This window comes from Malus domestica, chromosome 15 (assembly GCF_042453785.1).
Source record: "Malus domestica chromosome 15, GDT2T_hap1".
NCBI lineage: Eukaryota > Viridiplantae > Streptophyta > Magnoliopsida > Rosales > Rosaceae > Malus > Malus domestica.
Window position 1 is genome coordinate 222,816 of NC_091675.1, and position 15,014 is coordinate 237,829.

General features: G+C 35.1%; 1 protein-coding gene across 1 annotated transcript; it reads left to right on the forward strand.

Annotated features, from left to right (window-relative positions):
- Positions 1-4,323: 4,323 nt before the first annotated feature.
- LOC139192289 (uncharacterized) lies at positions 4,324-5,094 on the forward strand. Its single transcript, XM_070814157.1, has 3 exons — positions 4,324-4,442; positions 4,510-4,585; positions 4,669-5,094. The coding sequence occupies exons 2-3, from the start codon at positions 4,576-4,578 to the stop codon at positions 4,965-4,967; spliced, it is 309 nt and encodes a 102-aa protein (XP_070670258.1). The 5' UTR covers positions 4,324-4,442; positions 4,510-4,575; the 3' UTR covers positions 4,968-5,094.
- Positions 5,095-15,014: the final 9,920 nt, after the last annotated feature.

The following is a 15,014-nucleotide window of genomic DNA, read 5'->3' on the forward strand; positions in this document are numbered from 1 at the left end:
AGAAGAGAGATCGAGAAGGATGATCGAGAGAGAGAGAGACTGAGGAGATCTCTGTGTGAGTGTGTGTGTGGAAGAAGAGAAGGGAGAAGAGAGAACGAGAAGGATCGAGAGAGAGAGAGACTTAGGTTGTCTGCGTGCGTGCGTTGTGTGTGCGTGCGATGTGTCTTTTGAGTGTGTGGGTTCCTCCTGTCAGGAGGATACAACTCACTCAATAATCCCTGACAAGTTTTACAATTATTTGGACATGAGACAATTATAATTTGTATTATTTTCAGACCATGAATGGTGGTCATTTGTGTGTGTGTGTGTGTGGGTTCCTCCTGTCAGGAGGACACATGACTCACTCCATATTCTCGACAACACGAACAATTATTTGGACAATTTCATGCAGCTTTTACCATTATAATTTGTAGTCTTTTCAAACCATGGACGGTGGTTTCATTCAAAACCGTGTGCCAATATTGTTTTAAAAGGTGGAGTTTCAGAGTTATTGTGTTATTCTTTCAAAGTTGTCATTGTGAAAAAATTTCAAGAGGTGGAGTATCAGTATCAGAGGAGCCTTTTCGATTATTTTATTTCCCTTACCCCTTTCAAAGTCATTCCAGATCCAGAGCTTAAACACAAAGGGTTCCATATTTAAAGTAAGTTTACAAACTTATATTTATATTCTTATAATTTATACAACAACAAAAAAATTTGTGTGAACTCGTATGTTAATTTTTTAAGTAATTAATACTTGCATGTTAGTTTTTGTAAGTAATTAAGTAATGTTAACAATTGCATGTTAATTTTTTTAAGTAATTAAGTAATGTTAATACTTGCATGTTAGTTTTTGTAAGTAATTAAGTAATGTTAACAATTACATGTTAATTTTTTTTAAGTAATTAATACTTGCATGTTAGTTTTTGTAAGTAATTAAGTAATGTTAATACTTGCATGTTAGTTTTTGTAAGTAATTAAGTAATGTTAACAATTGCATGTTAATTTTTTTAAGTAATTAAGTAATGTTAATACTTGCATGTTAGTTTTTGTAAGTAATTAAGTATTGTTAACAATTACATGTTAATTTTTTTTAAGTAATTAAGTATTGTAATTTATACAACAACAAATAAATTTGTGTGGACTCGTATGTTAATTTTTTTAAGTAATTAATACTTGCATGTTAATTTTTGTAAGTAGTTAAGTAATGTTAACAATTACTTGTTAATTTTTTGTAAGTAATTAAGTAATGTTGTATAATTATTCCCTACGATAATTTTAATATGTTTAATGTTATTTATTATTTTATTAATATTAGGTTTTATTATCAAATAGGATTATTATTCATTAATATTAGGTTTTTTTATTATCAAATTGGATTATTATAAAATTGGATTATTATTCATTAAATTGGATTATTCATTAAATTGGCTTATTATCAAATTGGACTATTCATTAAAGCCCACTCAATGTAGTCTCCAAACTTGACCTTAGGCCCAAATCTCAAACATAACCACACTTGGGTTGGGTTGGGTTGAACCAAAAGGTCCAAAACTTAGGAAAAAAAAAAACGAATTATTCATTTTTATTCATTAATATTAGGTTTTTTTTATTATCAAATTGGATTATTCATTAATATTAGGTTTTTTTTATTATCAAATTGGATTATTCATTAAATTGAATTATTATTAAAGTGGATTATTATTAAATTGGATTATTATCAAAAAGGAATATTATTCATCACTATGTTTTATATTAGGATTATTTTCATGAAACATAATTATCATCATTTATAGTAGGATTATTTATATTAGGATTATTATCAAAAAGGAATATTATTCATCATTTATATTAGGATTATTTTTTTATCAAATTGGATTATTATTCATTAATATTAGGTTTTTTTATTATCAAATTGGATTATTATTCATTAAATTAGATTATTATAAAATTGGATTATTATTCATTAAATTGGATTATTATCAAATTGGACTATTCATTAAAGCCCACTTAATGTAGTCTCCAAACTTGACCTTAGGCCCAAATCTCAAATATAACCACACTTGGGTTGGGTTGGGTTGAACCAAAAGGTCCAAAACTTAGGAAAAAAAAAACGAATTATTCATTTTTATTCATTAATATTAGGTTTTTTTTATTATCAAATTGGATTATTCATTAATATTAGGTTTTTTTTATTATCAAATTGGATTATTCATTAAATTGGATTATTATTAAAGTGGATTATTATTAAATTGGATTATTATAAAAAAGGAATATTATTCTTCACTATGTTTTATATTAGAATTATTTTCATGAAACATAATTATCATCATTTATAGTAGGATTATTTATATTAGGATTATTATAAAAAAGGAATATTATTCATCATTTATATTAGGATTATTTTTTTATCAAATTGGATTATTATTCATTAATATTAGGTTTTATTATTCCATATTATTTTTTTAATTACTTAAATTTTTACAATCATTTTCTTTACTTCATATTGTATTCTTCTATAGAATAACTTTATTATTTAGGTTATGTAGAATAACTTTATTATTTAATTCTTTTGTCTAATTTTCATGAAAAATAAATGTAGGTACGTTTAAGATGTCTAGTGGAGCTAGTAAACGTGATCCAGCTTGGGAACATGGCGACCCAATAGACGGAAACAAACATGGCAAAATTTGCAAATATTGTGGTCGGGTAATGAAGAGTGGTGGAGTGACACGACTTAAGTACCATCTTAGTGGATTAGATCCAGCAAAAAATGTCCAACAATGCGATAATGTCCCCCCAGAAGTGAAGGCATTCATCAGCACATTATTAAAAAATAAAAAACAGCAGAAGGAAAAGATGACACAAGGAATGGAAAATATTCGAGCTGGGCTACGGGGAGAAGTCTATGGCCAAGCGGTTGACAGTGATGATGATGACGATGAGGACGAATGTGATGATGACATGGGACCTGAAGAACGACGCAGTTTGAAACAAGCATTACGTGCCTCCAAACAGTCAGCATGGGAAAGAGAACACCTTCATAAAATTCCTAATAGGGGACAAGGTTCCGGGACAAGTGGTGGTGCACAAATGAGACGGGGAGGCGGTCTTAGAGAATCACAACCAACACCACCAATAGCCCCAAGTTTATATAAGTCATCCAACGCACGTCAAAAGAGTGTTTGGAGTTATTTCAAGGGAGGTAATGTGAAGGAGGGAATGGGGCGTCTAATTAGCAAGTTCTTTATCTATGAAAATGTCCCTGCTGCGAATGCATCATCACATCATTTCAAAAATATGGTAGTGGGATGTCAACAGGCCGGTGTTGGAGTACAACCTCCCACTCCCTATGAGATAAGAAACAAATATTTGGATATGGAGTATAAAGACATTAACGAGTATGTTAACAAGTTGAGGTCAAAGTGGGAAACTAATGGTTGCACAATCATGTGTGACGGATGGACCGGCCCGACCAGATTATCTATCATCAACTTCATGGTATACTATAAGGGAAAGACAATTTTTTTGAAGTCTGTTGATACTTCAGACCATATAAAGAATTACAAGTATATTTACAAATTATTGAGGGATGTAATCATGGAGGTGGGAGAGCATAATGTTGTCCAAGTCGTGACCGACAACGGTTCTGCATTTGTCAAAGCTGGAAAAAAGTTAATGAAGCATCATAATGTGTTTTGGACATCATGTGCAGCACATTGTATTGATCTTATGTTTGAGGCAATGGGGAAGAGAGAGAATGTTGCTACTGTGGTCAAAAGAGCTAGAACGATCACAAATTATATTTACAATCACGGTTGGTTGTTGGCAAAGATGCGTGAATTTTGCAGAGGAGAAATTATTCGTCCAGCTACCACTCGATTCGCCACCAACTATATTGCATTAAACAGCCCACTCAAGAAGAAAGCAGGGTTGAAGCAACTATTCACTAGTGACGATTGGGCCAACCACAATTTCAGCCGCTCAAATACAGGTCGTATGGTGGAAAGTATGGTGCTTGATCATGCTTTTTGGAGTCAAACAGAACATGTGTGTCAAGTGTTTGAACCTCTTTACAAAGTTTTACGGATCGTTGACACATAAGTGTATCCTACTATGGGGGCAGTATATGAGTTGATGCGTGTAGTGAAGGATGAATTGGAAAGAAAACATGGTGCAAGGTGGGTCGTAAAAATAATTGAAGACCGATGGTATAAAACATTATACCACGATTTGCATGCAGCAGGTATAAATTATGTCATAATTTGCAATTCATTTCTTTAGTTGCATAAATATTATTTATCTTATTAGAGTATGTGTTTCTTTGAACAACATATTATTTGAATCCCCGATACCAATACAGACCCGGTGTTGGAGATGATGGTAACCTTATACGTGCTGTACATAATGTATACTCTAAATTAGACCCTGCATCACCAGCAGTTGGCCAATTTGGAAATGAGGTACACAATTACTTAAATTATAATAATTACTTTATTGGATTAAACTAACACAATTTATTGTATTCAGCTAACATGGTTTAAAGATGCAAGAAGAACATTTGGAGAACCAACATCAGTTGCTGCTCGAACAAATATGTCTCCTAGTGAGTATAAACATATTTCACTATAAGTTTATAATAGAATTTGTTGGAGTTATTAGGCTTATCAACATTATTTTTCATTGTAGCTGAATGGTGGATCATGTATGGGACCGATGCACCAACTGTGAGAAAGTTAGCAATAAAAGTATTATCACAAACAGCTTCCTCATCTGCTTGTGAAAGAAATTGGAGCACATTTGCACTCATCCACACAAAGCAAAGAAATAAGTTGGCTCATAGTAGCTTGGAAAAATTAATTTATTGCTACTACAACATGAAGCTTCAAATTCGAGATAAAGAAGCAGAAATCGATCATGTCGACCGTGGTGACCCACTAGATGTGTTTGATATTGTTGGTGAAGATGATGATACGGAGGGTAACTAACTTTTTCAATGGATTAGACCTCTTCATTTAGATGATGATGAAGGCAACCCAGCTCCCAGAGTTGCTGAAGAAGCACGTAATGAAGGGATAAATGTAGAAAGAGTATTAGAGGAAGAGGTGGGATCTAGCAGCGCTGACTCTTTCAAAGAACTTTTGCACCCAAGACCAAGCAACACTGGAATTCCACCTTTTTCCAATCCTACACAACCACAACATCGTGTTGATACTAATGATAGCTCTAATACAAGATCAGGAGACTCACCTACCACCGGAGGTGGGAATGATGAAGGACATAGTGGAGCTGGAGGTAGTGGAGCTGGAGGTAGTTGTGGTGGATATGGAAACTATTATGGACCACCACCTCCCGGATATATGAGCCCCTTCACTGGTGAGGCAAACTTCACGCATGCAACACAAGATGATGACCATGGCAGTAGGCGGGCAGGACCAGGAATTGGTGCCATAGTTATCGCAGAGAAAGAGGCAAAGGGATTTTGTCAAGTCAAGAAGATGACTCGTTATCTAGAACTTCAGACTCTGTTGGATTGGGAAGTAGTAACTATGGTTATACTCATAACCAACCATTTCCCTACCCTTCATATCCCATTCCTGTTGGGATGGAATCGAGCGACTCATGGAATCAATCTCAGCCTCAATCTTCAAATGATTTTTCTTATGGACAACCTCAACCAATCTCGGATCCATATGGGTGGCATATTAACAATTACATGCAAAACTATTTTGGGGATTTATCATTTGATAACTACTCTTCACAATACACTCATTCTACACATAGAGATGATGACGATAGTGACAAATTTGAACCTCATAGGAACTCTATGTGGTACTAAAGTGTAAAATATTGTACTAATTCATTATATATAAATGATTATGGTGTGTTTAGACTTCTTTCATTAATTACTACATATTTTCTACACTCATAATGTTTGTCAGATCGCTATATAATCAACTTGATAATGTTAAATCCATCATGCAATGCATTTCCTTCCAATTTTTTGTGATAAACTAATAGATAATTGACTAAATAAACATCCTACAAAGTTTCAATAAAAATTTCCAAGTTTTTTTTACAATTTCCGTGGTTTCCATGTAATTTTTATCGATATCGATATTTTACCGATATTTCCATCGATATTTCCGTGTTTTCGGACTACCGATATTTCCGATATCACCGATATTTTCTTCCTTGGTATAGTGTGCTATAGGATTAAGAGTTTAATATTTTTTTTTCTTCCCATTATACAGTTACGTAATAAAATGATACTATAAGACCTTGGACATAGACATCGAATGGTTGATTATCCACTTAATTATCGCGAAACAATTTGTAAACACTATCTCCAAAATAACCTTTGTCAACTGATAGGATTTTTACTACTCATGTGAACGGGCTTAAGGCCCCGTTTGGCAGATCGGATAAAGGATCGGATAGGATTAGTTATACGGAGCCGGGTGTTTGGCGTCCCTTCGTACTAAATAAGCACCAGATTAATCTAACCAGTCTGCTTATTTAAGCAGGTATACGCCTGCTTAATAAAACCAACCAAAAGGCTCGGATTATTTAAGCAGGTCGTCGTCCTCCCCGTCACCTTCTCTCGCCATCGTCGTCCTCCCCGTCACCTCTCGCCATCGCCGTCCTTGCCGTCACCTCTCACCGTCACCTCTCGCCATCGCCGTCACCCCTCGCCGTCACCTCTCGCCATCGCCGTCACCCCTCGCCGTCACCTCTTGCCCTCTCCTTGTTGTGGCCTTCCTCATCGCCTACTCGCCGTCCTCCCCTGCAACTGGGTCTTGCAAAGAAACATGGTGCGGCTGACAGATGATTTCAATTTGGGATTCTGCTGCAACTGGTTGTTTGAATTTATTTGGGATTCTTCTGCAGTCGGGGAAAAAGAAGAAGGGAGAAAGAGGGAGGGAGTTTAGGGGGTGCAATGGAGAGATATGGGGAACAATTATTTGGGATTATGCAGTCGGGGAAGAAGAAGAAGGGAGAGAAAGGGAGGGAGTTTGGGGGTGCGGAGACATCTGGGAACAAAAAGCTGATTTCAGTTTTTTTTTTTTTTTTTTGTTTAATTTTATTTTAAGTTTGATTCCTCTTATCCGGTATAATACCAAACACAGTATAAATAATACGGTCATTAGTCCGATACTACACCAAACGCTCGACTAATTTAGTCAGTACTATCCGATGACTATTTATCCTATCCGACAGAAATAGTCAGTACAGTCCGAGCTACCAAACGAGGCCTAAATCTGCTATTTTACTTGCAAGAATCACAAGGTTATTGTAGTATAAACGGATCTCGCAAGGTCGTCTCCATAGGGATTATTAAATAATTCGAACTAATCAGATTCCATTTAATTATTGTAAAGTAGAAATTGAAGTGATTGATTTTATAACCTAATTAAAATAAAAACGAAATTAATGAATTAAAATAAACAATCTGCAATATTAGAGCTAGAGAGAAAAGAAAACAGTTTTGGGAGAATAAAATTAAGAAAGCACTAGGGTTCCACCATCATCTAGCAATCCTATGAATTTTTACCAATTACTTATAATCTACACATGCCACTTTGAGGGTTAGATTTTCCTAATTCATATTCTACTTGGAATCTCCAACATAGAACGTATATCTAACATGCAACCCGTCCGAACGTTCGGATCAAATCTAAACATGAAAGACTCATTATGCTTTATGAAAATCCTTTGAAAAACCATGCAATCCTTAAGACGTGATATTCATCCTAAGAGAAATTACAATTATTAATCACAAGAAGCTAGCGTCAATTTCAGGGAACTTTCCGACCAAAATTGCATCAAATTACTTTTCTAAAGATCCTAATGGTGATCAGGCATTACGACAATTAGATAGTCTTTATCCCAGTGATTAACAATTCAAAGTACGCATGCAATCAATCATAAGCAATTAAATAAAAATCACATATTCATGCTAAGGCTCAAGGCTTCGCCCTAGCAAAAGAAATTAGTTATGCATATTCATAATTGAAATCATAGAAAATATATTCAAGAAAATGATTGAAAGAACCTTCAAGTAAAAAGTCTTCAAAACCCTAACAATTCTCTGTCTCCAAAATTGCATAAAAGAAAACGTACTGAAATATGGTGGACGGCCAAGCCATATATCTCCAAACCTCCCACACAAACCCTAGGAAACTAAAATTAATTCCAATCCCCCAAAAAACTTAGGAAACATAACCCTAAATTAAATGATAAAATTTGTCTCAAATCTGAATAGCCACGTTTTGACCCATAAGCTGCTCCAAAACTGGCCTAATATAGCTGGATTTAATGTTTGGAATATTCTGAACACTTTTCCAGAAGGCCACGAATCCATCCGAGGTCATCTTGGGCTCCAAAAACGCAATTTAAGCCCAAAAAACGTCATTTTCCAGCACTGCACACTGTTTCTTTATTTCATCGTCAGAAAATAACCGATTGGTGGAAAAATCCCAATTTTTGATACGATCAAGCTAAGTGATTCACGAACGTCCTCCAACTGGAATTACTCCAAAATTCGTCCATTTGGTCCTGTTTTGCTTCAGAGGAAGTCGAAAGTCCTATATTGAAAATACAATTCAAAGTATCAAAATTCTTCCAAAATATTAACCAAAATATACTAAGATTAGGGTAAAATATATAATATAAAATCTACTCATCATCAACTTAAATCTCACATCATGCCAAGGAAAGTTAGCAACAGTATGTTTTATCCCTCGTTGGTTTGTCATTTTTTTAACCTTTGCACTCCTTTTAAGGTCGCCCCTCCTCCCGACAATTCCTAATCCACCTCGGAGAAAAATAAGAAACCACCTGCCAAGTTCGTAGCCACATCTAACTTAATTTTGTCGGTGTCTCAGTTCTCTAGCTATATATATTCAGCAAAATATAGATTTGGTATGTATATAAATATATATATGGTGAGGAAGAAACGTTCGGAATCAGAACAACATGCAGAATCAGATGGATGAGGTGGAGGAAGTGAAGTCGAGCCCAATGAGTGCTGCAAATATGACCCCAAAAACTCCAAAAAGTCCGCTCGTTTCTCGTTTTATGGCGACTCCTTTGGGCAGTCCGATGAAGGCGGCGATGACAAGCATGCGAGGCTACCTAGAAGAAGTTGGACACTTGACAAAGCTTGATCATCAGGACGCATGGCTTCCTATCACCGAGTCCAGAAACGGCAATGCCCTCTACTCCGCCTTTCACACTCTCAGAGTCTCAGTCCTTCCGGAATCGGCATTCCAGCCCTCCTCCTTCCTTTATCTTTCGCTACTCTTGGCTGGTAACAGCTTTAATTAATTGGTTTTCTCTAAATTCTGATATTTATTTACGTATAATTAATTAGTATTCATGGTTCTTCGTTTGCTTAATTAATTTATGGAAGACTTTAGATGCGGTCCCTAACTATGAATATTCTTTGATTGAAATATTGTTGGTTTTCAATTTTTTATCAAAGTCCTTGAAATTAATGTGATAATTTATTTTTATGTATGTTACTATATTTTTTAAATTAAAAAATTAAGTTGTTTATATAAATGAGATTTTAAATAAAAAAACCATAATTTGTGGGATTAAAAATATTAAAATATAATTATACTATTGTGTGTGTGTATATAAACATGGGTACATTCATCAAAATTAACCAAAAAATTATTGTATCAAAACATGGGTACATACTTCAAAATCACAAAGATATTAGGCTTAATAACATTAGTAAATTTCTTCGATTAAACTTGACATGGATACATTTTAAAATCAAAGAAAGAATAATGTACCCATATAAGTTTAAAAATGGATTAGAAAAAAAAATTGAATAGATTTTATATAACAAAAATGATACATTTTACATATAACAAATTGGTATATTTAAGAATGAGTACATTTTAAGATTAAAAATTTGAAAAAATTACATAAATGGGTACATATAATTATCATGGGTACATTTGGCAAAATAAAAAATGGGTACAAATAAATTTAAAAAAAAACATGGGTACAAATACAAATAAAACTTTAAAAAATATGGACACAAAAAGAAATTAATATATGGGTACAAATTAAAACTGAAAAGAAAATTGGTACAAATAAAATAAAGTGTGGCAAATTAAAAATGGGAACAAACTAAAACTAAAAATATATGATAAAAAATTTAGTCATAAATATAAATATACTAATTGTAACATTTTTAACATTAAATGAATATATTTAGAAATAAAAAATATTTTATTATTAAATAATTAATGATGTTATTAATACCCAAGTACCTTAATAAAAAATTAAAAAATAATAAGATTTTAATCAATAAAGTAGTAAAAGGAAAGATCAGTAGCTAATTTCTTTACATGTGTGTATATATGCATGCGTTGCAGGGCATAATACACACACACATACATATATATTGATATATTAATTGATCGAACACTCACTAATGCAAAATAGTGGTTCGGCAATCCAAGACAAATTGCAACGTCCTAAAAAAGTTGTCAATAATTGTTCGTCCAAAATCAGTATCCAATTTTAACAAAAAGAAGTGTAACTCTCAGGTGGAAAATTCTGGCATTGTTTCCAATCATGTACCTCTCAGGTGGTACGTAACCCTGATTAGGGCTGGGCACGGGCCGGGCCGGGCCCATTTTTGAAGGGACCGGACCGGACCCGGAATTAAAGGAGACGGGGCGGGCCGGGCCGGGCACTTCAATTCTGAAAATAGGAACCGGACCTTACCCGGCCCGATTGAAACGGGCCGGTTCGGTCCGGGTACACGGGTCCTGTGGTTTTTATTTTTTATTTTTTTTTATTTTCTTTTCTTCCTGTTTAAAGTTAAACATGTTTGCTGCACACAGATTGCAGTTTTTGCTGCACACATACAAACTGCAGATTGCAGTTTTTGCTGCACACATACAAACACATACAAACTGCACAGATTGCACAGATTGAAAAAAAAAAATAGCACATATTGCAGTTTGAAAAAAATAGCACAGAATACAGATTGCAGTTTGCACAGACACAGATTTCACAGATTGCAGTGCATTTTGCAGTGCACAGATTGCACAGATTGCACACATCCGCAATAAATTTCAAATTCCAACGCCCAAGTTCCAACAACAATCCTTATTGAATCTGTAAGCAAAAATACAATATAAACATGTCATTTTTAAAGTTCAACATCATATTATGCTCATTGAAATTTAAAGTTTATTCATTTGAATTGAAAATATTACCGAAATTCCTTTTCCTTTATTCGTTCGAGTTGTTTGTGGAGCTTCAATTTCAGGATCACTTGGTGAGATGGTTGAACTTGTAGATATAGTATTTGCTCTTTTTCTTTTATATTCTACAACAAAGAACAAACGTTAATTGTAAACCAATTAATTTTATAAACCAAACTATAAAAAACAAAATAATTACCTTCTTCACACTCTTGATAAAATTCAAGCTCCGCACAACTTGCTTCATACTCAATGCCAATTGGTTCACTTTTTATCCAGTTTCGGAGGCACTCCACTGTTTGAGGAAGGAGACATGATCTACAAGGGTGAATTAATCTCTTTCCTCCACTAAATGCACTCTCACTGGCAACTGTTGACACTTGAATTGGCAAGACATCTTTCGCTATCAAAGCAAGTGTGGGATATGTGCTCCTCCCTTTCAACTTCCACCATTTCAAAACGTCAAATTGTGAACCATGTTGTGCTTTCTCTACAGTGTCAAGGAGATATCTATCTACCTCATGTGCAAGCGCAATATCCTCGGTGTCTTCTAGTTCTTTCTCCCAATCATCCATGATTTGACTAAATATCATTGGATTTTCTGTTGGCACACTAGAAGATGATTCTTTTACCCTTGAAGAAGAAGTGTCAAAAACTAAATCTTCTCTACCCTTTTGTTGTGTTTGTGAACCGAAAGCTTGGTAAGCATATTCATCACACATCGCCTTCAACAATGTCTTCACTAGATTACTTTTCTGTTCAATCTCTTCTTCAGAAAGTTGTAATTGCTTTCTACACAGGTGCATGTAGTGCCTCAATTTGAACCTTGGGTCTAAGACAAGGGCAACTATAAATATTTGATTAAGGGACTCAATTGAACCAAAATACTTTCGATATTTGGCTCTCATGTTGAATGCCATATCACGTAGCACCAACTCTACAGTTCTTCCAGTTTGCATATATTCAGGCAAAAAAAGCTTTTCAATCTCATTTTCCACAACAATGACATCATGAACAGCTGTATTAGATGTCGGATAATTACTTGCACTAACTTTCAAAGTTATAAGATAGAAGGCCTTCAAAAATTCCACAAACACTTCTGCACTATCCCAATCTTCCTCCTTAGGTGGTCCAACCCTCCCTTTACCCGCCACTTCTTCTCCTTCATCATTAAACACCTTTTCACTGAAATAGGTGGTGTATATATTGGCTTCATCATCTTCGGTCATTCTTTCAAATGCTTTTTTAAACTTCAAGCAAGATTCTAGCATCATGTATGTGCTATTCCACCTAGTAGGCACATCCATAACAACTAGACCCTTACTATCCAACTTCTCATTCTCCACACATTTCTTGAAATAACTCAACCTTCGAGGACTTGATCTCACAAACCGCACGGCATTTCTAAGAGCATCCACAGTTGTATCTAATTTTTTCAACCCATGTTTCACTACCAAGTTGATAATATGAGCTAAGCACCTCACATGCATAAACTTGCCATTCATAATCATTTTACTATTAGGCCATTTTTGCATTTTACGAACAACATACTCAATTGCCACCTTATTAGCCGATGCATTGTCAACTGAGATACACATTACCTTTTCAATCCCCCACTCATCCAAACATTGCTCAATCATCTTCCCTATTTCTTTGCCTTCATGACTTGGAATCAAACAAAAGTTTAGAATCCTTTTGTGCATATTCCAATCATCATCCACAAAATGAGCAGTTAGCACCATGTAGTTCAAATTTTGCACACTTGTCCATGTATCAGTAGTCAAGCTCACTCTATGATTGTGTATCTCCTTTTTTAACTGATTTTTCATGCTATCATACATATTGAATAACCCCCTCAGCATAGTTCTCCGAGATGGAACATGCAATCTAGGCTGGACTTTGCACATCATCCGCCTAAACCCTTCACTCTCCACAATACTAAAAGGTACCTCCTCGAGCACAATAAACTCAATAATACCTTCCTCACTTTCTTCTTGGCTCCACCCTTTAGCAACAAGCATGTTTTTGACATTCCCATCCCCAGAAGGTCCAGAACTGCCTAGAACCTTTTGCAACTCATCAGTTGGTTGATATGACTTGCAATGTTTATTGATATGTTTAATGTAAGTACTAGTTCCACCCCCACTAGTATCACATGCAAAAAAGGAGCTACAATGGTTACACTTAGCCTTCAATACTTGTACCTCCACCTTCTCTTTCTTTCCATCCTTTTCTACTTCTTGCATTTCCGAGACGGTACACTTAGTGAAATGATCCCAAACCCAAGATCTCTCAGAAGAAGATCTCCCTAGTGAAGCTATTATAGTTGGTTGTTTTGTCTTTGGAATAGGTGGTGCTTTTCTTTTTCTAGAGGATGAGGGGTTTGGGGGAGGCATTGATGGTTGTACGGGTTGTGCTTGTGTTGGTTGTGGAGGACATGGTGATGTAGCCGTAGATGATGCTACATTAGTACTGCTAGGGGTACTTTGACTTTGAGATTGAGACATTATGTAAAAATCTGTAAAAATCAAATAATGGAACTATATTCATTAATCAAACAGAAGCAGGCAGCACAACACACAAATTGTTGACCAACAAAATACCAAAAAGGCTGAGAAGTATCATCATGTTATTAATTTGTGCAGTGTGTGACTGTGCAATTGCAATCTGTGCAGATTGTGCAGTTTGCAATCTGTGCAGAATTGCAATCTGTGCAAATCAAATAATGAAACTATATTCATTAATCAAACAGAAGCAGGCAGCACAACACACATATTGTTGACCAACAAAATACCAAAAAGGCTGAGAAGTATCATCATGTTATTAATTTGTGCAATGTGTGACTGTGCAGTTGCAATCTGTGCAGATTGCAATCTGTGCAAATCTGTGCAGATTGTGCAGTTTGCAATCTGTGCAGAATTGCAATCTGTGCAAATCAAATAATGGAACTATATTCATTAATCAAACAGAAGCAGGCAGCACAACACACAGATTGTTGACCAACAAAATACCAAAAAGGCTGAGAAGTATCATCATGTTATTAATTTGTGCAGTGTGTGACTATGCAGTTGCAATCTGTGCAGATTGCAATCTGTGCAAATCTGTGCAGATTGTGCAGTTTGCAATCTGTGCAGATTGTGCAGTTTGCAATCTGTGCAGATTGCAATCGGTGCAGATTGTGCAGTGTGTGACTGGAGAGACGAAGAACCGCCTTTGCTGAAGTATCATCATGTTATTAATTTGTGCAGTGTGTGACTGGAGAGACGAAGAACCGCCTTTGCAGAAGCAAGCCTCAAATGCGCCTTCTCAACTGAACTGTAAATCACAAAACTTTACATGAAATTTGATGCCTCATATTACAAAAATTGTACACAATCCGCACAGATTTGCAAACTGCACAAATTGTTTGAAAAAAAAAAATTCGATACCTCGGATAGAAGAATCAAACCAGATACACACTCACTGAGCAACAATCAGCACTATAAGAAATCAAAAACCCAGATAGTTAGAGACACTCAGACACCCATTTCCATATGAAGATTAAACTACACTCCCAGAAGCAAATAATCAAAGCAAGCAAGTTCCCTTGTCTTTAATCTACTTCCAGGTAAGGACAGCTTGAAGACTACATATATATAGATATATTTACCAAATCAGCAGCTAAACCAAGTTAGCTCTGCAGCTGACACGATCTTCGTGCGATCTGAAACACAGAGATAGCATTCCACAGATATCATTAACAATGAAATAATCCAAGGGAAAGTGATGCCTAAAAGAAAAATCTAAAAGGGTGCAAGC